Below are 24,696 nucleotides of genomic sequence, written 5' to 3'. Positions count from 1 at the left end.
TTTATATATAATTAAGATTTAATCCATTCATTATATAAATTTTATTAATTTTGACTTTCGTTTGATTTCCATTTAAGGTGTCAACGTGATGTCTTTTTTTTTTTTTTTTACTTTTTCTTTGTTTTTTTCAACTATTTTTGTTTTTAATTTAGACAAATTTGTTAAAAAAACAAATGAAAATGTCCACGTAGCACTCGAACTTACTTTTTCTTTTGTTTTTGGTTTTTAATTACATAAATTTTACAATAAATTGATCCAATAAGTAGTGATGGCAAAAAATTCGTATATGATGGGTTTTAATCCGACTCAATCTGATAGTTTGTGATTTTTTTTTATTTTTTATTAGATAAAATTTGTAAGAAAATAATATCAATAAAGATGTCCACATAGCACATCATTTATTATTTTTTTTAATTAAATAAATTTTACAATAAAATGAGTTGATCAATAAAGATGACAAAATTATCGGTATTCTATAGGTATTTATTTGTCTGGATTGGATATGAGTATTTTCAGTATCGAATTAAGTCAGATTGATTTTTTTAGGGAAAATAAAGATTGGTCAAAAAGCAAATTTAAGGTGCTTTATCCCTAAGCCACCCTATACTATATGTAATAGTATATATTTTATTATATATTTAATTTTTTATTTATATATTATATTAATAAAGTCATTATTTCAATGATTTCCTTCTTCTTTTTTTTGTTTATTTTTCTTTTCCTTTTGCTTATTTTTTTTTGAATTTTTAAATAATAAAATTATCATTTAATAACTCAATTAAAAAATAATATTTTAAACTTAATTGGATTATCCACATAGTATACCAATGAATTCCTTTTCCTTTGTTTTATATTTTTTTTATTAAATTAATTTTGTTAAAATATAAGCCAATGGAGATGTCCATGTAATACCTTATTTGGTTTTTTTTCTTTTTTTTTGTATTTTTTAATTAAATAAAATTTGCAAAAAAGGTGACAATTGATAGAGATGCAAAAATAATCTGTATCCAACAGGTTTTGGTTCATTTCAATATGATAGTGAGCAATTTTTTAAAAATTGGGTTCGAGTTGGGATTGGTCACTTTTTTTTTTTTTTTAATAAGATATGAGATTGGTCTAAAAATGTGTTTAATATGTTTTGTTTGATTTATTTTAGAATATATATAAAAGTATAAATATTTCATTATTAATTTAATCTTATATTTATATATATATATGTATAATATTAATAAATTATTATTTAATATTTTAATTTAAAAAATTAATATTTTGAACTCAACGGAGTGTCCAAGTGACACCTTTTATGAGCTTAATTTTTTTAATTTTTTTTCTTATTTACTTTTTGAGATTTTTTTTATTTAAAATTTTTTTATATTTTGTGAGAATAATATGTGAATTTAAGTATTCACATGCTATCCTATTTATTTATTTTTACTTTTTCTTTTTTTTTAATTAAATAAATTTGATAAAAAATTAATAAATAAAAAAACAAAACAAAAAAAATTTTCACTAGTGACAACGTGCAAGTATGCACCTAATATAATTAAATCCTACGGATTTCAGCAAGAAAATCAATCTTGAGCACAAATAATGATTTTTTTTTTATTTTTTGTTTTTAAGAGAAAATATTTAGTTCTGCAATTATCACTCATAATTTAATCAATGTAATCAAGTAGAATTTAATTTCGGATATGCATATCTACTGATACGTACTGATTAGCATTTCCCTTCAATTTATATCTGTCTTGAAGTTAATCATTTTCTTGGATCATGATGAATGTAAGCATTGTAATTAATGAAATCAAGTAGCTGACTTCACAGTTGATCTAGCACCACTTTTTTGGTTTGAAAGTATGAAAAAGATTATAACAATATGCCAGTCTAGACAAGTATACACATTAACTGTAGTTCTGTTTGACAAGCAAAGCACTACTGCAAGTTGGTTATTGCCAAATTATTCGATTTTGGAGTATACAAGATTAATTTGCACGTTTTGACAATTTCAAGATTGTTTAACATACTTTTCATTTTATGCTGATCAACAAGCTGAATGATTATTATTTTTTTTATCTTCATTTCCAATCTGAATAATCATGGGGTTAAAATTGAAAAAAAAAACGTTACATCTAACGTGATCGAGAAGTTAATTACTAACTACAACTCAAATTTCTGGTACTTCTGGTAAATCCCCAGCTCTCGTGAAAAGATTATACCAAAAATCCATGTTAGTATCATTATCATATAGATTTGAACCATAGTCATTGACAGGTTCCAGCGTTGCTAATGGGAAGCTTGGAAAGTACTGACGATAAGGTTGTGGGTCAGAACCAACCACTTGAAAATCGCTGGCCATGCTTGAATTGTCAGCCGATAATACTTCTGACCAGAAGTTCTCATCGATTTCAGAGAAATCTTCACGCGTTTCAATCTTCATCATGCATATGTTACTATTGTTTTCGCTTGTCGTTACTGTGGAAATTTCGCTGCTTGATTCTGGTGGGGAGACTGGCCTGTATCCGGGGCTATCTGCAGTTACAGGGCCTAGAAAATTCACGGGTTCTTGCTCTTTTTTGATGTTTTTGGATGAATCAAAATTGGCTTGTCGCTTGTTGTCATTGGAGCCATGGTTCTGTTTCAGCCTCTTCTTCAAGTGGGTGTGCCACACATTTTTAATTTCATTGTCTGTTCGTCCTGGTAATCTCGCTGCGATTGCAGCCCATCTGAAAAAGGAGAAGAAAAGCCATTGGAGGATCAGAGAATCTGCTGAGGCTATGCAGTAAACAATGTGGTGTTCTTGCCTTTGGCAGTAATTTTTTAAATGAAATAAATGATGAAAAAACTTGTTTTTAGTGTCAGATGGAGAAAATTAAGTTTAGTGCACTTTCCTAATCGGTAATCTTGTTTGGTGTTAGTATTTTTAATTGTTTGAACTTTGAAACATGTTTATAATAAACACAAGGACAATCACAGCAAGGAATCTTCTCAGTCCAACATGTTTTTGTGATATATAGTATTTATAACCAAATTGAAACTAAAAATGGTTATCAAACCCATGTGCTCTATTAATAAACAGCATATTCCAATATCCTCAAAGTTCAAACTAATAAATGAAACTAGAAATTACCCAAGAGGATCAATCAGTTTTTTTTTTTTTTTTTGAGGATTGGACCAATAAATTTAATTTCCTGCTCAAAACCTTAATAGATCTTCATGTTTCAAAATGGATGAACTTAAATTCTAGTATGGAATTTGGTTTTAGTTTAATTATGTTTTGTTTTAAGCTAGTGAAATGGAACTTTAAGTTTGTGGGATTAGAGGAATTCAATCAAAATACGCACCTATTACCAAGCATTTCATGTAAGTTAATTATGGTATCCTCTTCTTCCCTGGTGAAATTTCCTCGTTTAATGTCTGGCCTCAAATAGTTTGTCCAACGTAGCCTGCAACTCTTGCCACACCTCAATAAACCTGTAAAAACAACAAGAAAAAGAGAAGAGCAAATGATGGTCAAAACCAATACAACTAAATTACACGCAATAACAAATCAAGATTATGAAAATTTTGATGCATTTTTGTTCAACAAGTAAATTACCAGCTTGTTTCGGGAGTGCTCGCCAGTTGCCATGGCCGTAGAGTTTAATGTAATCGATGAGAATCTGATCTTCTTCAGCGGTCCAAGGACCTTTCTTCAATCCCATTTTCTCACAGCATGGAGCTCTCACCATTGTCCTCTCTCTCCCTTTCAAAGCTGAACAAAGTCTGGCTGCTGTCTTGTTAGCTCTGTTTTGAGATGCCAAGAACTGATTATAAGCTCAAAATAACAGTATTTATAGGGGTTTTATAAATAGCAGTGCATCATAAGAGTCAAGAAAAATGCAAAACCAAAAGTTGGGCTGCACAAAAAAGTCCAAAGTGTAATATTACATTATTGTTATATATTTTTTTTCATATTTTTCAAAAGGCATATCTACGCCCACAATTTCTAGGAAATCTCCTTTATTCATGTATATCATCAAGGTGTAGTGTGGTGATGGGATCGGTTGAGTGGTCAATTAAAACGTGGGGATATATCATATCATATGGAGTTATTGATTTGAATAGAATGATTTATGTGCACAAGTGCATGAACTTTTCAGGCAGTTCATTCAGCTTTACTCCAAGTATATATTTCAACTGGTGTTGAGTGGCTAAATATTTTGGTAACAACTGGCTTACTTTGTGACTTCAAAAGCTCATTGGAACACAACACCTATATTTTAGAGTTTAACTTGGTCAAAACTGACCACTCAAACCCAGTTCAGTATAGTACTTCTCAACAACAATATTTATCAAGTGAAAGCATGCATTTGAGCATTTGACTTAAATTTTATTTGGATGACTGGTAAAAAAAAAATTCAGGATAATAAAACAACATGATGAATCCTGCTCTATTAGCCATCCCAATGAAGCATTAATTAATTGACACGTCGTTTTCCTTGTCAAAGAGCAGAGTCGAATTTTCTTCTTCTTAAATTTAAAATTAAAAAAAAAAATGTTGAAGTAGTACTATTTAATATCTAATAAATATCCAGTATTTTATAGTTTTATATTCAAGTTGATCTTCCACTTATAAAATATTAGATATTTATTAAATATGAGATAATATCATATTAACAATATATATTAGCAACAATCTTTTTCCATTCCTCTTGGGTATAATCTATTCTTTAAGTGAAGTTATCTTTTATTTTGCTGTGGTATTATGAATAATTTTAATTAGGAGAATAAAAAATCAAGAAACATAGTTATCTACGATATGTTTAGATGTACGTAATTAATGTAAGGATAGCTGTTTAATTAGTATTATGTTTTTCATTACACATAAAGGCTCATTAGAGTAGAAGAAGGTTAAACCTTTCTTTTCAAAGGTGCTGCAATTGTGAACTGTCATAGTTTTAATTTTTTAAATTAGAAAATAAATTTTTTTTTCAGGTTTCACACGATGGAAAAGTAACTCTTTTTCATACCAGCTCCATCTAAATTTTCTTTTGGGCTATAGCTCCACCTAATTAAAACTTGATTATATCTTATTAATATGGTTATTAAATATATTATATCTAATAAGAAAAAACATTATATAAAACGATTACTTCATCTCAATATATGTTTCTTTTATTCAAATAATATCATATAATTATATTATTAAAAAAAATCAATCATTTAATACATGTCATATGAATTTATCAAATTAAGTACTCATTGACCTATTGTTGTTATCATAAACCAATGCTAAGAAATTGATTGAACTTTCTTTTTTCTTCTCAAATAATATTAAAGGCAGACAAAATTATATGAGAATTTTTTGGGGCATCTTTAATTAGAACATATGGAGTTGCATTTTCTCTTTGATGAATTTGGTACCATATGCTATATATTTAGACAGAAAAAAAGAAGATAAAAATTGGCATTGTTTTGAAATTGGCATGTTAATGGTGTTGAAACTTGAAAGGGTCAAGAAAAGCAGCTTGTGCTTTGTGCTCATGCGTGGGACAAACATGGAGGTTTTTTCCCAAGTGAAGGTACTATTTAATTTTAATTCTCAAACTGGAGTACTTCTAAATTTTTTTTCCACAATAAAGATATTTTGACTCGATTGACGTCCACATCAGCATTCTATCCAAATGAGCATCTTCTTTCATCAATTCTTTTCATCTTTTTTCGTGCAAGTTGCAACATATTGTTATCTTTTTCATAATTTTTTCCTCCAATCTCATTCTCTGAACAAAGTTCATCAAATAAGTATTTACAGAAAATAAAACTTGAATAGATAAGCCTTCATTTATCTTGAGAAATACTCAAATTTGAATTTTTTAAAATTTATCTAACCTAAAAATCCTTTTGGTTATTAAGAATGGAGAGGATTGAAGGATAGATTAGGGGAAGAGCGAGATGGATATCCTAACATTCAATGTAAAAAACCTATATTACTGTAAATTAAGGAGAAAGAAAAAGAAGAAAGTTTAAATTTAGAACCAAAATAAAATTTTGTTGGGAGGAAGTTTAATGAGAAAGGAATTAAAAAATTCGGAAAAAGAAAAATATTATAGAAAAAAATCGAAAGATCACGTTTTTGTCGGAGGGTTAATGGACAACGGATTTTGTGATTTCATATTTTCACTCCCACAAGTTTTGTGAAGGAGAATGATTCAAGGAGTTTGGCAAGTGAGTACTCTTTTTATTTCAAGCTTACTCATACACAGAGGAGAAAGAGGGAAGAATTGGAGGAAAGAGAGTGACGAGTAATTATCATGCCAACAAGCAGTGCAATTGTATAAAACTACTTGATTTTAGGAATAAAAATTGAAAGTACTTAATTTTGGAAATAAGATTATAAAATAACCTAATATGGAAAAAAAAAACTCGGCAAACATGTTCAGGCTTTAAATATTACTAAAAATATTTGCTTCCACTATTAAATAAATAAATATATATTCACAGCAAATTAATTTTTTTTTTTTTTTGAAATCATGTGAGATAATAAAAATAAGTAAAAAAACAGAGGACTTGGGGCCATATGATCAAGTTTAGCAGTTGACTAATAGTCTACTCTTAACCTACAACAATTAAATGTAACAATGTGACATTTAATAACTGAATTTTATGTAATGTTACAAGTAAAGTAATACACACTTTTGCTGTAAATTAAATATACTTTGTAACACCAATTGTAGCATCGATCTTTTATGATGCAAAAATTATTTTTGTCATAATATACAAATTATTACAAAATGTTGCAATTAGAAGTATTCCAAAAAGTATTTTTAACGATTTTTATGTTTATTAATTTTTTTTTATGAAATGTGAATTGTAATATATAGTTGGAACTTTTTTTTTTTTTTTTTTTACCATCACATATAGTTGCAACTTATTAAATATTTGTGTGTGTGTGTGTGTGTGTGTGTGTGTGTTTGTGTATATATGTATAATTAATTAATGCTATGAGAAATAAAAGTTTTGCAATATTATAAACTTTGCTTCAAAAAACTTGTTGCTAAAAGATCATAAATTGATTTTTTAAAAACGAATGCAACATCATGGATATATGGAATTTAGTGTATCATGGCTAGCCAATAAAGTCATATACAAGTTGGATAGAAAATACAATGAGAAAGCAGCTTTGGCTTCTACAATTTTATACAATTCTACATAACTCAGTCTGGTCATGACATGATCGTTTGCAGATTTCAAAAATAGTTGGAGACTTTTCCAACTTTTTAATATAGACTAATATTTGTTTTATATGACAATATATTTTCGGTTGACACAAGCATACTTGACAATTACCTAAACTCTCAACTATGATTTCAGCAGTTATGTTTGAGTAAAAAATGTCTGCTATTGAGAAGTACTTAATTTTCTGTCAATGAGAAAATCATAATTTATATATAGGTTAGTCTATTTAAATTATTATTATAAAAAGAAGATTATTAAAACCATCATGACTTTTATTTAAGTTCATATTTTCTACAATGATGTCACAAATTAATTAGGTAAAAAGTCGCTTATTTTTGTCTCACAAATTGTCATGTTGGAAAATACGTAAAGCTAATTGACAAAGTTTCAACGTTCAAATACATAGAATTTACACTAGCTTCCTTTTTGCACAACATTTTAATATTTAATTGATAATTTAAGAGGAAAAGAAATACATTATTTTCTTTTTTCCATGAAATTACATAAGCAATATGGTACGTATTGTTGAATGCTTGAACTCAAATTTTCAGCAATATAAATTAAAGCATAAACATAGTTAATGTTAAAATTTGTAATAATCATTTTATTTTATATAAAAAAAAATTGTAAGTAAGAGATAAGAAAAAGAGAATTATAAAGGTTGAGGGTCGAATTATAATTTTACAAGAATTTAAAAGTGAATGAATCATTTGAGTAAATCCTATATTCAATTTAACGTATTTATTTATGTTGATAATTATTATATAAACTAAAATGCTTTGAAAATCATGGAATAAAAAATCAAATATATATTTTTAGACAATTCAAATGCAGACTTTGAATTGAGTAAAACTTCAAGGATTGCAAGTAACGTGGATAGTGTTGAAATACAAAAATTCAGTAATATATTAATTTTCTATGTATGAGGTTGCACAAATTAACTAGAACTCAATAAACAAGAGACAGATAAGCTTCTCTACCATTGAAAACTTTTTCCTAACTTTTCTTGGGAGAGAATAAATTACAGTAAAACAAAGGCAGACTGGTCATAAAAGGAAACTTTTACGTGACTCTCAAGGGAAATAATTGATAGATGAGTGGCCAAAGATCTTGATTAAATGGGAGATGGGAGGAGTATTTTGTTTTGGTAACCTTTCCCGGTTAAATGTATTAAGACTTGAAAATGGGTGATTTTGTTGAGCCCACCATAATCAAAATGTTGACTTAATTGATCATCAATTCATGATCAGCTTCTTTACTGTGGTCCTGTGGGGTAATAGTTAAAGCATGCTTCCATTTCTTATGTCAAAGCTTTTGAAGGGGAGGGAGCATTATAAATTCCTAACTTAATTGGTCACTTTTTTAAGTCAATCCGTAACATTTGAGGTTACCGACACTGGCTAGATGCTCAATGTTTCTTTGAATATCTTGACATGCTTCCAACATGTATATGCCCTCGTGTCTTTTTTTTTTTTTTTAAATTTTATCTCAAAATGCAAAGTTTATCACTTTTATAAACACAAGCGTGCAATGTTTTTTTTTTTTTTTAGATTTGAGATTTGAGGAGAAAGGTATTTATAAATAATATATATGCACGTGGATGAAACATATATAGCCTTCCCAATAATTCCAAGATGACATGTGCTTTAAACCCCTTTCGCCACCTCTTCTTTTTGGGTATATTTTAATACCAACAAATTAATAAATAAAATAATAATTTTTTGGATAAATGAATAAAATACAATAAAATTTAGGAATTAGTAAAGCAAACATAAAAAAGACAGAAAAACATGATAACTGATACAGGGTCCAATCGTAAAACACAAACTGCAACATAGTGGGAGGAGCATCCAAATCAAGCCATAACCGTTTCCAAGTTAATGGCCATGGGCAGAATGGAGGATACAAAAGGCTAAAAGCTTGAATTTATTAATTAGAAGCTTACCCAAAAAATGGTAAAAATTAATTAAGCTGCATTAATGTAATTACTGAGAAATGAAATTTCAAGCCAGTTAAAACAAAAGGAGGGCTTAATACTACTAGTTTACTTTGGTTGAATGCATTTAGATGACATACAATATTTCAAAACATAAATTAATTAGGATTTGATATTTGTTACGGACTTTTCTTATTTGATCCACTGAGATTATGTTTGGTTGAAGGAAATTTTGAAAGAAAAGAAAATGAAATCCATGGATTTTACCTTTCGATGTTTGGTTGACATGGAAAAAGATGAAAAATTAATTTGATGACAACAGACAAGTCACAACAAAAACATCAAATAAAGAAAGAAAATGGAGAGCAAAAGCTCTTAAAATCATTAATGGGGTGATACCTAGGGTGAGGTGCTTTGGGGTGCTCCCTAGTCCCTTATTAGAAAATGAGTTTGGTACTCAATACAACTATTTTTTTTAAGAAGAAGAGGTACTCAATACAACTTTCTTTCTCAATACACAATGGCTTAATGTTAATTTATCTCCAACCCAAAAGACAAGCATGCTACCCTAGCCTCACCAATATCATAAACCAATTATAATTATAATTATATTTTTCATCCTTAATCAAAACAACAAAAATTTTTTGTGGAGCCCGGCCTTGAACGGGGCTTTGAAAGACCAATCAAGTTTGATTAGATCCAATTCGATCCATAAACTTCTTTAATATAATTTAGCACTTTTTATAAATTTAAGTTCAAAACTTTCGGTTTATAAGGAGCCCTTGCTTCTATAATAAAAGCCTGAAGTCCCAATTTCCCCAAAAAATTGTCTCTCAATGCATGTCATGGAATTTGCATCTTAAGATTTATATAGAAAACCTTCATTTTTAATTATCAAAGAGAATCATTACACATCTTAAGTTTAATTAATACACTTTCATGAAATAATGCCAGTTGCCCTTTAAATATTTCAGGTCGGCTGAATAAAGTGTTTTTCTTTCTTTTTTTTTTGGCCAAAGCTGAATAAGGTTGAATTAGCAGCTATTGCTACAGCTCTTTTTTTTTTTTTGGGTATAATATTTTCAATGTATATAATATAAAAAGATTTCTAATTACCATGATGAAAAAGATAAGGATGATCAAGGTAAAGTTAATATAATTATTGTAGACACCGGTTTTGTTTGGGTCTACTGTTTTCATTTCAGTATAATATTAATGATTTTAATAATAATAATAATAATAATTTTAAAAAATAATTATTAATTATATAAAAAACAAAAAAAATAAAAAAATAAAAAAAGAGAATAACAGAAAGTAAGGTGGTTGGCGCTGCTGCCGCCCTGGATCAGCCACCCTACAGTCCTCTGACCAACCCCCTGTCTAAACAGCCACCCTACCACGCCTACGACTACCATCTATTCCCCTATTTGAAGCTCCTTAAAAACCCCAAACTTCTTCCCCTTAGCTCTCTCGAACCCCCATTTTCGAAAGCTCTCTCAAAGATCCCCTCTCGAAAACCTTCAGACAGTTCTTCACTTCTAGACACACTGCCCACAACACCCTCTCGAACACCCAGACACAAAAAAAAAAAAACCCTTTAACCCACACCAACCAAGAAAATAGAAACACAAAAACAGAAATAAGAAAAAAGAGACAAACAGTCCTCCCTGTAGGGAAGAACCCAACGCCAAAGCTACCTACAAAAGCAAAAAAATCACGTAAGTCTTGCTTCAACAAAAAAAAAAGAAAAAAACAGAAACTTTGAGTCCTGATCTACGCTGATCGAGGTTGTTTTTGGTAAAACGGACTTCAGATCCAGGAAAAGCGCGTTGAAGAGCGCTTCTTGGAGTATTATTGAAATTTTTCGACCACCTGCGACCACCGACAACCCTGTCGGCGGTGACCTAGGTGGTGGCCGTTGCGGTGGTCCGATGACCAGAGGACGAGCTTTCCCCAAAGCTTTCTCCCCCCTTTTTTTTTTTTGAAAAACAAAAAGAATGAACAAATTTTTTTTTTCAATTATATATAAAAGATTAAGGAGCAAAACGACGTGGTTTCGGTCAAAGAGGATCCGAGTGTTGACCCGAATCTGACCTGGGATCCGCGCAATCTGACCCGTGGATCCGCTCTTCCAACAGCTACTAATCGGTCCAATTGAACTGGTTTGAACCGGACCGAACTGTAGACCACTCAATCGAACCGCGTCGAACCGACCCCTTTTCAGTCCAACTGAACCGTCGTTGACCGGTCCGATTTAGGTAAAATTTTTTTTTTATTTTCTAATTTTTTTATATATATTATTATTTTTGTTATTTTAAGTATTTTTATATATTTATGCATGATAAATTTCTAGATTTGTTAGAATAAATATTTAATTATTTTAATAATAATAAAATTAAAAATAAGTAATAATTAAAAATATATATTAAAAATGCTCAAAAATAATAATAATTATTATTATTATTATTTTCTCTGCCTAGATGTTGGAGAGAATAAAAAATATTTTTTTAAAGAAATAATTCAGCTTAAATGTTGAAGAATTATTATTAATAAATTTTCATAAAAAAAATAAAAAAATTTTAATTAATTTTCAAAAATCATTAAAATCAAACTTACTTCGAAAATCCGCCTAGATGTTGGAAGATTTTTAGAGATGTTCGTATTTTCTTAAAAACGAAACCTTAAACACTAATTTTTAATTTTCAAAATCTTAAGTTTCTAAAACCCCTAAAAATCCTAAACCCCATAAAATCCAAAATTTCAAACCTTTAAACTCTTAAATCCAAACCCCTAAAATTCAAACACTTAAATCAAAACCTCAAACCTCAAATTTTAAAATCAAAACCCCAAAATCCTCAAACTCTAAAATCAAAATCTTAAACCTTTCATACCTTAAAACCGAACCCTAAAACCCTCAAAACTTAAATCCAAACCCTTAAAATTCGAATATTCAAAATCTTGAAACCTTAATCTTTAAAACCTTTACTCAAGTCCTTACTCAAAACATCCTAAAAATTCTAAGGATACGTATGAAAATTTCATTTGAAGTAATTTGTTCCCGAATGCCGCCTAGATGATGGGGTATTTAGAAAATTTTACTTCGTTAAATCTTTTCTCACGATTTCTTAATTCGCATTAATAATAAGATTAATAAATAAAAAGTATAATAGTAAATTGGGATCTTAAATATAAATAGTCACACCTAAGCTTTGCTTAAATGTTGGAGAGTCGGGGTGGTCTCATTATACTTAAGAATTCAATTTTTAAATTGCATTTCATCCTACATAACATTCATTGGCATATATACATTAGCATGTTATTATCAGTAATTATTTGTACTATTCTGTCTTTAATTTTTATTTAATACTTGGTGATAAAATATTTTATAATAAAAAAAAGAATAATACTTTTTTTAAAAAATGTGTGATATTACAAAATAAAAAAAAACATTCCGAAGAAAATAATTATTGGTACTCTGCCTAGATGTTGGAGAGTTACCAACAATTTTTTATAAAGAATGTTATTTCATTTTAAGGATTGTTGTGTTAAATCTTAAGTGAAAAGAGTTATTTTAAATTTTGCCTATATGTTGGAGAATTTTAAGATAATTCTTTAACTTAAAAATTTTCTCAATATTTTTAAATAAAAATTTCATCAAAATTTTATTTTTTCAAATGAAGAGAATTAGTGTTAAATTTTAAATTAAAATCATTTTTATCCAACATTGAAAATAGCGCGTAATTAAATGGTACTAATTTATGGGTGTTGTGAGGGTAATAATTCTTCTCCACACGTAATCGACTCCCGGATCCAATCTGATAAACTTTAAACCCGTTTTTATAGTTTTATTAAAATGATACACTTTTGGGTAGCCAATCATACCCTAACAAAGATTGATGGCGACTCTTTCCTTTTATTTTTCTCGATTTTAAAACTTTTTTATGTCTAACGGTCTCAAAATAATTATGATAACTATCATGACAAGTTTATTGTTTTAATTATAAATAAAATTAAAGTCTTAATGGTTTTATTTTGCAATTTGCACTTTAAAAATATGTAAAAACAAAAGAATGCAAAAATTAAAAATAAAAAATAAAAAGGGTGAGGGTATATGTGCAGCCTTGCTGCTAATTGTGGGGATGGCTGCAACATCATTTAGGTTGGATGAAAAATTTGAAGTGTCCAGTGGCAATGGTCGTGGTTAGCACCAGGCAATGTTAAGTGGACTTGAAGGCGTAGATTTAGGCTTCCTTTGGGTCACATCTTTTTTGTCTAACGTGTCTCCCTTTGAAAATTCGGTATATATCATCATAGACGAGCAAAAACACCTTTTGGCCTTTGCCTAAAATGGAATCGCGAATTTTCCGATTATCCCATCGTTTTCATTATTACCAGAAATTATAGTCATGGTCGGTATGCTTGCATTAAAGCGTAAAATCAGAAATAAATAAATAATTTTTTTCAATTATTTAATTGTTCAAAAAAGTGTGTGAACCGAGAGAAGATGTTGAGAAATGAGTTGTTTATGACTACTTCTCAGCAACCGGCATAGTTGAAATCCTGTTAAGTTTAATACGTACGTTTGTGGTAGACATTGAAGCGGAGAGGAGGACAGGATTGTAGTCAAAGGTAAAGGTGTAAGACTGCGACTTTTGTGCTCATGAATTCCGTGGTTGTTACAAGCACTTGGAGTAGTGACATTGACACAGCAGAAACAGGAAATATAAACTCTAAAATAAATTGAACTAAACTTGAGATATTAAAGTTAAACGTGACTTTTTGCAGGCGGGCAGACATGAAAGAGATTCGGTACTCTCTCATTTTCCCACTGCTTCAGCACTCAGGCCCTCAGCTGTATCTCGATCGCTCACGTATTAATCAGGTTTACCCAAATCCAATAATTTGGGGCTTTCCAATATTTGTTGTGGCTTTAGCTTTCGATTATATTTAAAAGATTATATTTAATAAATTGAAGCAAATCTCAGCACATATAATTTTTTTTATTACTCTCAGATCACGGTCTCTTTTATTAAAAAAAAAAAAAGACAAACTGTTGTGTGTCCTTCCTTATGGTTTGGTCTGAATGAATTAGGGCCAAACCTTCAACATTTTTTATGTCGTTAATTACATATGTAGATTAGATTATCCAATTTAAGTTCCTCTTCTATTGCTTTGCATATTGACAGCTAGCTAACAAGCCACGAAAGCGTCACATTCTCAGTTCAACACCCTCCAGCAAAGACATTAAGTTGCACAGGCTTTGTGCAGCGCTGAGTTTTTCTGGTCACAGTCTCGCAGATTAAGGAGAAAAAAAAAAAAAACCAAGGACAGAAGTATTTGTGGCGATTTAATTTTTGTTCATTGGACAAAGCTTTTCTATCCCATCAAAAATTTTGAATGGCAGATTGTTCTTCTAAATCCTGAAACCTGCTGCTTATCTTGCATTTGAAGAAAGATTGATGGGCAGGAAAACAAACAAAGAAAAATTGTGGATTACTGGGTTGGGTTGGCTACGTGAAAAACATGAAATGGAATCCTACTCTTACGAAAAGGATTGGTTGATTTTTGAATGCTGTTTGCTAAACAAAATCCATTTTTGAGGTTTTATTAGTCAGGGGAATTAGAGGCTGCTGCTGCTCCAATGCATGCATGATCTGACTTTGCACCCAAACTCAGCAGGAAAAGTAACTCTAAAATTAACCGGGTGAGAAATCAAGTTGTAGTAAACTTTGCAACTTAAAAAGTTCACTTTATTTGACAGAATGAGATTTGAATACGATGGTAATGAAGAAACGTCCGGAGTTATAATGATTAAATTCAATTCCTCGAAATTTCAGTTACAAAATAAAATTAGAAAAAAAAATCTAATTAGCAGTATGAAATTTAGGCCCCCTTTATTTTATGCAAATTGAATTCTAAAAGATATTGACATTTTAAAAAAGAAGAAATTTTTTATTGTTTAAATGATTCAATGAAAAATATTTATATCATTTTGCTGTTATTTTTTTAAAATAATAATATTGGCATAATTATTAAATATTAAAATATTCATTATTAAATTATTGAAATATTAAAAAATTTAAAATTTTAATATAAATGTTTTAAAATAGTAATATTTTAATAATAATATTTAATATTAAGATACTTAAAAATACATTAAATATTTAAAATGATAATCTTTATTATTAAAATATTTGCACTGCATGCAAATTATTATTAAAAAGTAAAATATTTATTATCAATCCTCAGAAACAACAAACATTGATGATTTTACTGATGTTTTTCATTCCAAAAATTCAAATGCAAGTTAGTGCAAGTACAGCCTATATTCAAATTACGGGCACATCACTACCTCTAAAAACAAATACAATCTCTTTTACAGCTCAGTTTCAACAATGAATATCTGTTGTCTAGGAGTAGAATATCGAGTGAACTATGAAATATCAAAATACAAAACGGCTTCCCGTTCCATCAAGAAAACGATCAGTATGCCAACCTTTGGCCTGCAGCTCACACAGAAATGGAGTGAACATACTGTTCATCTTGTTGTAAGCATCTTGCAAGACACTAATGTCATGGGCCAAGACTCAAGTTTCAAACCTGCGCAACTCTAGGATCCAAGCATCCACTCATCCGATGTCCCAAATCAACCTAGCCGAGACTCAAGTTTCAGACCTGCGCAACTCTAGGATCCAAGCATCCACTCATCCGATGTCCCAAATCAACCTACTTGTCACGGTTCACACCCTTGTGAGATATTATCCACTTTAACCCCTTTGACCTCACAAGTTTGTCTCACAAAAGACGTCTCATAAGACAAAGGTGGTGTGAACCCTTATATATCCCAATGAGCTTCTTTTTATATCTGATATGAGATTCAAAACTTCTCCTTAAGTCCGTGACATTTTTCCTCACCCAGCCTCGTGACGCCCTCATCACGAAGGCTAGCCATCCTTCCTACTTCTCTCGAGGCGCTTGGTATGGATTGAACGGTTTAGAGTTGTCTCTGATACTACTTGTCATGGACCGAAACTTAAAGCTCAAGACCCGCGCGCTCCATGACCTGGATATCCACTCATCCGACGTCTCAAATCAATTTACTTGTCATAGTTCACACCCTTGTGAGGTATTGTCCGCTCTGGCCGCTCTGATCTCACGGTTTTGTCCCACAAAAGACACCTCATAAAACAAAGGTGATGTGAACCCTTATATACCCCAGTGACCTTCCTTTATATCTGATATGAGATTCAAAACTCTTCCTTAAGTCCATGACACTAACACTTGGCTCATGGAAGGAATTCTCCATGCTTGCAGCATATGCAGCAAATAGCCAACCTCTTAGTGCATCTTCTCCTGTAGCATTATGCTCTAACAACATGTCAGTCCATTTATTTCCATGACTCAAAACAAACTTCTCTTCAGGGAATATTTCTTTCCATTCCTGAAGTTTTGAAGGCTTGACAACCTTGTGCAAAGCCCTTCCTATTTTCACATTCCCAGCATCTTCAATTAGTCGTCCAGGAAATAGCAGATCTTCTCGGTATCTGAGATCTGCAGGACTAGATACCTTTCCTGTCTTGAGTCGAGTACAATTGAAAAATCAAACAGATGAAAAACCTTGGCAGGCATGTAAAGTACTGGGTTCAAACCATTCAAAACAAACCTTTAGAAAATCAGTCACAATCATGGCAGTTCTCTGAGGATTCAATGTATTGACTGGTGCAGCTCGCATTTCTTCATCGACACTATACACACGTATGAAGGAAAGAAAAGGCCCAACAACCAACTGCAATTTCTTATTCATTATCAGCAATCCAAATTGCCAGGAAATGACACACACATGTAAAGTAAAAAGCTTGAGATGATAAAGAGCAGAAAGGATTAGCATGCAAGTCCTAACATTGCTGTGCCTTCTCTTGCATCAATAGCATAACTATAATAAATGACTAAAATCAGAGAGTCATCACAATCTTAATACCTTCCCTTGCATTGATGAACAAAGAGTAGATGCAAACTGCATCCCAACTCCTATACCAACAACATTGCAAAGTGTTGATATAGCCTCTCCTTTTGCAAATAGGTCACTAAGATTCCCTTCTTTGGCAACTGAAGAACATATTGGTAATCTAGTCGCCCTTGCAGCAACCACTGCCATTCCTTTCAAATAGAGAAGTAAAATTCAACAAAGAAGTACCAATTGGCGAAAGAGTAGTATTTAGCATGCAACTCTAAAATGTTCTTAAACTAAACCAAAAAGGCAAATTTTTGAAGTGAAAGTAATGGATGTGGGTCTTCGGGAAAGCAAATTAATCACAAAAGTTATGCCTTTGCAAAATTACCGAGCCCTGCTACTTCAAGAAAAAGGTGAGGACATAAAGGTGAAAGAACTTCCAAACCCGTAACCAGATCATAGAGCACATCAGCTGCAATATTAAAGGCTTCTTCATTGAAAACACTCAACATGACATAGGTAGTATCAAGTGAAGAGTAGTTGACATTCAGCAAAAACTGCAATAAGAATACAAACCCAAAATTCTCCGACGTTTTGGTTCTGAGTTCATTCTTGCACCCAAATTACTACATATGAGCTTTCCCATATGCTGCATTCCATCCTTCAATATCTGCTCATCAACAAAACAAACGGAAAGTTTCTTACCAAAAAGTGCGGTTTGGATCACATATTCAGTATGAATTCTTCAACTAAAATAAAAGCTTACCCAACCAACTGCAGTTGCCTGTGCAGGGGTAGGTCGCAAGCCTGCAGCAAATAAAAGTGACTGCAAAGGAGTGAGAATGTATGGAAATGACAATGACCTCATATTTACGCTGATAGTCATATTCCAAAAGATCAACTAAATATTTTCACATTTGAAAATAGACAGCCCCTTTTCCCCTACCTCATTTTTTTTTTTGTAAAATAAATTTTAGGCAACATCTATATGCTACTGTTACTAGGATTTGGAGAATCCTTCTAGGTATGAGAAGGGACCTGACTTATAAAACGGATAATGCTGCACTGGACAAGTGTTGCAATGCCCGAAATTGTGTGCATCTAAGGTAACCCTCATTCACACTGTTCACATGAAACACCAACAAGTAATAATTACAAACTCTCAGGCTAGTTCCAATCTCATAAATTCAACAAGTAAACAAGTAGAAATAAAGAATTGTACCTATATGGATATCCCGAGGGAAAGAACTTGTTCAGGAAAGGTTCAACTACCCTATGGTAGACCGGTCTTGAATCATTAACCACCTTCACCTACACCAAAAGAAAGGAAAGGAAATTCATGAAATACCCAAAAGAAGTATTTGCAAGTAACACCATACCATTACACTTTGAAAAAGCAAAAACAGCTTAAATTCGCCGACCAAACTATATGTAAAATTTTCTGAATGGCAAATTTAAGTTTAAGATATACTCACGGAGAGGTAGCCGTCGTGTACAAATTCGTAACGGCGAGTGACGGAATCAGATGTTTCGAGCCAGCAAACCGGAACTTCGACTTTGGGTGCTTTCTCTTTACCCGGTTCCTTCCTTGGCATCTTCAGCTTCTCCTGTTTTATTCGTTTTTCAAAACCAAAAGCCAAAAGAAAAGCAAAGAAAAGAAATTTCATATTAATTCTTGGAGAAGATAAGTTTGAAATGATACCAGCAAGTTCATTTGGAGCGAAACGAGAATTCGATTTCGTAGAGCGGTGGGAGGATAAGACACTCACGACGTTGGAATCGGAGAAAGTAAGGACGGAGAAATCCAAAGAGGGAGCTTTTACCGTTTCCACGAAGAGTTCATTTTTTTATAATTTGTGGGAACGTCGTCGTTTAATTGTCTTGCGTTTCCCAGCTCGGCTAAGGGTCAGCCGTTGCTTTGACCCTCATGGCTAACTAGCTGTGGGTTACGACAAGCAAAGTGGATTTGCGAGCCCATCAGGGATTATGGTCAAGCTGAGAAATTGTGATTTAAGAAACTAAGCCCAGAAATTTTAGACTGTACAGGTTCATTTACGCTGCCATTCAACACAGTGGCCATATGTACCCTTGATTCAATTTTGAGCACCATGAAAAATAAAAAAGTGTTTTTTTTTCCTATATACACTTGAAAATCATGTAGTAAATAACCTCTGCCATCACCGGTTGTTTTTAGACATAAACAATATAAGATTGGACATTAAAGCTCTAAGGAAAAGCCAAATATTTCATCAGATCAAAGTGGTTTCATAATGTCACATCAGGATCATCATCATAGTCTGGCTCACTAGAGTGTCTCATTCTCTTCGCTTCTCTAGCTCTTCCCTTCTTTGGTTTTCCTCTGCAAAGAATACAGACATATAAGTTATATATAGTTGGAGTTTAGAGTTTTAAAGCATTTGCAAGACTATATCATGCTCAGTTATTGTTTTCAAGCATCAGACCAAGGTGAATTTTCACAAATTAATATTCCGAACGAATACAAAATTAACGCACTTACTGCCCATTGGCAAAGTAACCTCCTCCCTTAGACCGACCAGGACCATAATCTGATTTCCCATCTGCTAAACACAAAGGAATCACAAACAATAAGCATCAAGAAAGGAAATTTGTTGATGCACCTTCATATTATAGGCTCACCATCTCTACCAGTAGCAATCTCTTCAGCCTGACAAAATAAACAATAGCAGAAGAAAAATCAGTTGGAGAAACCTCCTAGTGAACAAAATTCTGAGAGAAAACAAGTTGTAGACTCCATTCTTTTTTCTCCATCCAACTATTTTAAAGTTAATAAAAATTAGCTGCAGTAAACACAAAACACAAAACACAAAACACAAAACAACTATTTTACTGAAAATATCATCTTTCATGAAATCCAGGAAGAGTTATTCCCAAAGATAGGTAGTCATAGTAATTAGAATATCCAGCACTCTTTAAATAAAATGACGCCATGTTTGGAAGTGCAACAGGATCTTTATGTTGATGATGGTTTTAAATCAACCATCCAGTTTGGAAACATTTAGCAGGATTTTCTGTAGAATGGGCAGCAATACATTAATTGCAATGTGTATAATTGAGGAGTGTGAGAAAGACTTTGGCCTGCAAGGACATGCAATTTTGGTGCTTTTATTTCCAGCAATAGCAACATGCTGCTTGCATAAAGTTGCATTCAGTTCATGAGCTTCTCTGTGGATAATAGAATGGTTGTCACTCAATGTGTCTCTGAGTATGCAATTGAATGCAAAATGATATAGTGAAATGAGGACAAAAAAAGAAACACAAACAACCCTCCTCCCAACCAAAGTATACAATTAGAAAAAATGTGATAGATAAGAAGCAAATGCCATCTCATTCATAATCTAACATCTTCATCCTATTAATGGTCACATGTGCTTATAATTCACATGCAACTCTAAATAAAGAATGCAAATTCGGCATTGCCTATAGCCCTAAGCTTTGGTTGTAGCAAGACACATCTTGAAGCAAATTTGGTTCTGTGCCAGCATTTGGAGAAACCAATCTCATACTTCATTTGACATGGACAAGAAATCGATATGCGAGCAAAGAAGAAAAGAAGAAGAGGAAAACAGAGGGCAACTTAATTAAGAAGAATACAAACTGCAGGAGAAGTGACCGAAGATAATGAGAATAGCCTATCCTCAGGCTGGAACTTCCTGGACCGCTTCAAGCTGCAACTCAAGTTCAATAATGGGTCATATATAATATACAAGCCCCTAAGACAAGTTTGCATTGCATTGAATTGAATCGAATTGAATCGTTCTTAAGGAATGTCACACTATGACTTGGGGAATAGAACTTAAAAAAAAAAATTAAGACTTAGCAAAGCCGCAGAGCCCTGAAGCTATACATCTAACAGACTCTATAGTCTCAGATAATGTTTTTTTGGCTTAATAAATCCTAAACAAAGATAATGAAAACTTTAACATCACATAGGCAGATGAATAAAGAATAAAAATGAAGGGAAAATGTTAAAACAGGCATCCATACAGGGCAGTGTTCTTAGATGAAGAGAGGAATCCCTCAAAACCTTTCAAAACGTTGCCGCATTGGCTTGGATCCTGTAAATAACTTGTCTCCATATCATACACCTGCATTTAACTTTCCACTAATATTCAAAACCAGAAATAGGAATGTAAAATATAACCTGATTTGAATAAAATTGGGAGGAAAAGAGAGAAAAAGGATGAAACTACCTGTCTTTCGATGTTTCGAAGCTCTTCTTGAAGCTTGGCTCTTCTACTAAGTAAAGAAGCAAGCATCGCTGACGGGGTTGATGATCCTCTTTGACCTAAAAGCAAAGATATCAATTCATCTTTAATAAATAAAAAAAAAAAGGCAATAGAAATTCCAAATCGATTGAAAAAAAATGTGATCGTAATGGCTACCATCGTGATCCATATTTTCGCGCGAAAAATTTGAGATAATTTAGAACCCTAAAACCTAAGTAGAGATACTCCCAAATCTTGATTATGAAAGGTTTTGTCGGATTCGGATCGGATCCCTTTGGTTTCTGAAATTTGAAAGTTAAAGAAAAAGCCCTCGTTTTCAAAAGGTCCGAATTGTCTACATTAGTTTGTCAGTACGACTAGATCTTCTAGCCAACAGAATTGCGCCATTTGTAGGCTCTAGGGTGGACCCATATTCCAAACATATTTGGGCCGGACTGGACTGAGTTAGGTTATTGGGTCCGGTTGGCTTTGGAAATAGTTTTTTTAATAAAAAAATGGATACGCGGCTACCAGAAGAAGAAGAAGAACTTGAATTGATGATGACGATCAAAGGGGGGCCCCATGGACGGCTGAGATTTGCTGAAGGTCAAAAATGGAAAGCTTGAGATTAAAAGAGGCGACTTTTTTGGATATTCCCTGCTTGGGTGTCGGTTTCGTCGTGCAAATTGCAAGCGTTAACCCTAGGCACCGCCCCACTTTTCTTTTCTATTTTTCTTTCATAACCAGGGCTGCTCTTCACTTCCATTTTTCTCATTTTTTTTTATTCTAAACTACTTTCTGCTGCCATGTCGTTTAGAGGAATCAGTCGGGTATCTCTCTTTCTCCTGTTTTCCTTTCTTTGAGTTTCATGCATGGGTTCATCTTTTTATTGTTAAATTTCTTCTAAAATGTTTACTTTGCTAGTTCTTAGGCTCATTTCTGTTCTAAACAATAATGTGAACTGCTAACTAAAAGGCTTTCATTTTAACTTCTTGTTCATAAGAAAACATTACCCTTTGGTCTTGGTGTTAGAAATGATTTGATGTGGAGGAAAAAAATAGCTCAGGAAAAGGCCTTTTTTTCCCTTTTGAAGAATCAGCTTGACTGTTTAAGTAATTGATATATGACTTTGGATTGGTATCTTAGATATTCTTAGGGGCCAAAGAGGTTGTTATTGCATCTTTCAACTTGAGTTTCTTCCATTGCATGTTCTATATGTTCTTAGGTTTCCTCAAAATTCTCGATTATGTCACATTTTTCAGCCTCGCGGCTTATGAGTTTAGCACATGATTGCTTATTCAAGATATTTAATCTCTGAAACTAATGAGCATGTCAATCCATTTGTTATCATCCTTTTGAACAATATGAAAATTAAACGTTATCAATCAAATAAATGTATGACAATCTGCTTCTGTTTCCAGCCAAATGCTACATCTGGCATGGGCGTTGCTGATCATACCAAGGATAATTTTTTGGAACTGAAAAGGAAGAAAGTTTACCGCTATGTGATATTTAGGATCGATGAGAAGAAAAAGGAGGTTGTGGTTGAAAAAACTGGTGGCCCTGCTGAGAGCTATGATGACTTCACTGCATCTCTGCCTGAGAACGATTGCTGATATGCTGTATATGACTTTGATTTTGTTACTTCTGAAAATTGTCAAAAGAGCCAGATTTTCTTCCAGATTTTCTTCATTGCATGGTTATTTTTTTTGCCTTTAACTGTCTTTATATTGCAATTTAACATATTTGATAGGAGCGATTACTTGTTATTGGACAGGTCCTTAACTTGATATCTTATCTAGCTATACATCTCAAGCGACAAATTTCAATTGTTTATGTCATATTAACATCAATATAATATGTTGGCTTTGGACCTCCTTGAAGATGTAGTACACCTATTAGTTGTTTGGTACATTAGTAACTTAAATTGAGAGAAAATTATAACCATATTTGTTAGCATTCCTTTTTAAATGCTCTTGGGTGTATTGCTGTATTATTTATTACCTTCATGCAGGTTACGCTTCAGAGTATTTGGATACATTGTTTTTGAGTGTGCATTTGTCAGTATGGTACCCTTTTTGGTCGTTTATGCAAATTAAAGAACAATTAAAGTTTTATATGGATTTAATTGCCCTGCAGCTAGAAAGGAAATAAAGGAACAATAGGGGCTGCCTGTATGCTTTCCATGGCAGCATTAATGAAGGAATGCAGCTGCGGGAGATAAAATACCAGTATTTGCTCCGTGTTTTGCTTGATAGACTTACGCAACCATAACTGGACATCTTATTTTGCAGTCTTAGTTTTTTACTTTATAGGCAAGAAGGTTACTCTTTCGAAACTTGGGATTCACTAGGGATAAAAAATGGACATCATTAATATTGTTCTCATGTAGCAATGGCACTAGCCTGGCATTTATCAGGTTAAAGAAGTTGCTCATCAAATCTTCTTAATTAACAATTTGGTTTTATTGATCAGGTCCCCTTCATCCTCTCGAATCCGTGCGAAGATGCTCTATGCCACTTCTAAAGACAGGCTTAGAAGAGAACTGGATGGCATCCACTATGAGATTCAGGCTACTGACCCTACAGAGATGGATCTTGAAGTGTTGAGGGATCGTGCTCACTGAACGTTCTGTAATTTAACTGTTTCATTTGAGGAGTTACCTTCTCCGCTTTGCCAACTCTGGATTAGTCCTTGCTTCCTAAAGCTACGTTCAGAATCAATTTCTGACAAAAATTAGTATGTGTAATTCTTGAATAACCAGTATCTGATGAAGGTGATATGAAGCTCTGGGCTAAAATTATCTGGTTGCTGTTAAATCTGGTTCTTTACTGTTTTTTTTTCCGCTCAACAAAGGAAGTCTGTCACCGGTATTTGGAAACTGTCAAACAATTTTCACATATATTGGTATGTTTAAGAATTATTCTCTTTGTTTCCCTGTCCAATGCATTTTCTGTTCCGGTATTTGAAATTAGAGAGAAAATGTAGGGTCCCATTTGCGGGAAAAGATCTCCATTACTTCAAAATCAAAATCGGTGGAAGTTCGATCCTATGCTAAGGTGAATATTTATGTTTAAAATTTAATGATTTTAAATTAAATATAAAAATAAATAAAATTAATTAAAATATAAAAAAATTAAAATAAATATTAATCATAGATTTAATTAAAAATGCATTATTTACCGCCTTTAAATAGAATAGTGAAAACTTTTGATTTTGAAATATTAAAATATTGAAGAGGTATTTTTTCATAGTTCAAAAATGATTAAGGAACATGTTTCAAGTAAAAATCTCTTGATCTTGAGTACATCAAGGCAACCCATTCCAGGAAGATGATAACACGTGCTTCG

At 32.2% G+C, this 24,696-nt stretch overlaps 3 protein-coding genes, 1 long non-coding RNA gene and 1 pseudogene across 9 annotated transcripts; 2 read left to right on the top strand and 3 right to left on the bottom strand.

Moving 5' to 3' along the window:
• Positions 1 to 2,051: 2,051 nt before the first annotated feature.
• Positions 2,052 to 3,810, bottom strand: LOC111306124 (transcription factor MYB30-like). Its single transcript, XM_022904032.2, has 3 exons — positions 3,593 to 3,810; positions 3,339 to 3,468; positions 2,052 to 2,720 (listed from the first exon to the last, which is right to left on the bottom strand). Exons 1-3 carry the CDS (start codon positions 3,723 to 3,725, stop codon positions 2,162 to 2,164), a joined length of 822 nt encoding a protein of 273 aa, XP_022759767.2. The 5' UTR covers positions 3,726 to 3,810; the 3' UTR covers positions 2,052 to 2,161.
• Positions 3,811 to 15,398: 11,588 nt separating this feature from the next.
• On the bottom strand, positions 15,399 to 19,000 carry LOC111305287 (protein root UVB sensitive 2, chloroplastic-like). The gene is made up of 11 exons (XM_089750645.1): positions 18,802 to 19,000; positions 18,575 to 18,706; positions 18,322 to 18,410; positions 18,147 to 18,221; positions 17,866 to 17,935; positions 17,676 to 17,769; positions 17,488 to 17,571; positions 17,127 to 17,305; positions 16,812 to 16,934; positions 16,424 to 16,724; positions 15,399 to 15,734 (listed from the first exon to the last, which is right to left on the bottom strand). Exons 1-11 carry the CDS (start codon positions 18,811 to 18,813, stop codon positions 15,592 to 15,594), a joined length of 1,302 nt encoding a protein of 433 aa, XP_089606771.1. The 5' UTR covers positions 18,814 to 19,000; the 3' UTR covers positions 15,399 to 15,591.
• Positions 19,001 to 19,150: 150 nt separating this feature from the next.
• Positions 19,151 to 21,676, bottom strand: LOC111305288 (uncharacterized). Of its 6 annotated transcripts, none has more exons than XM_022902669.2 (7): positions 21,524 to 21,676; positions 21,332 to 21,426; positions 21,126 to 21,226; positions 20,737 to 20,806; positions 19,758 to 19,785; positions 19,618 to 19,678; positions 19,151 to 19,458 (listed from the first exon to the last, which is right to left on the bottom strand). In XM_022902669.2, the coding sequence occupies exons 1-7, from the start codon at positions 21,534 to 21,536 to the stop codon at positions 19,365 to 19,367; spliced, it is 462 nt and encodes a 153-aa protein (XP_022758404.1). In that variant the 5' UTR covers positions 21,537 to 21,676; the 3' UTR covers positions 19,151 to 19,364. The 6 variants fall into 6 exon arrangements, with proteins under 6 accessions (XP_022758404.1, XP_022758407.1, XP_022758403.1 ...); XM_022902672.2 differs by having other exon boundaries at positions 19,216 to 19,458; positions 19,614 to 19,681; XM_022902668.2 differs by having other exon boundaries at positions 19,216 to 19,458; positions 19,618 to 19,681.
• A 162-nt stretch (positions 21,677 to 21,838) lies between these two features.
• On the top strand, positions 21,839 to 23,038 carry LOC111305290 (uncharacterized). Its single transcript, XR_016331427.1, has 2 exons — positions 21,839 to 22,176; positions 22,768 to 23,038. It is a non-coding gene; the product is annotated as an uncharacterized LOC111305290 (long non-coding RNA).
• Positions 23,039 to 23,821: 783 nt separating this feature from the next.
• On the top strand, positions 23,822 to 24,291 carry LOC149512828 (actin-depolymerizing factor pseudogene; annotated as a pseudogene).
• The last annotated feature ends 405 nt before the right edge of the window (positions 24,292 to 24,696 follow it).

This window comes from Durio zibethinus, chromosome 21, assembly GCF_047325235.1.
Source record: "Durio zibethinus cultivar Kanyao isolate XHJ-2024 chromosome 21, ASM4732523v1, whole genome shotgun sequence".
Classification (NCBI taxonomy): Eukaryota; Viridiplantae; Streptophyta; class Magnoliopsida; order Malvales; family Malvaceae; genus Durio; species Durio zibethinus.
This window is presented reverse-complemented; position numbering and strand designations above follow the sequence as displayed.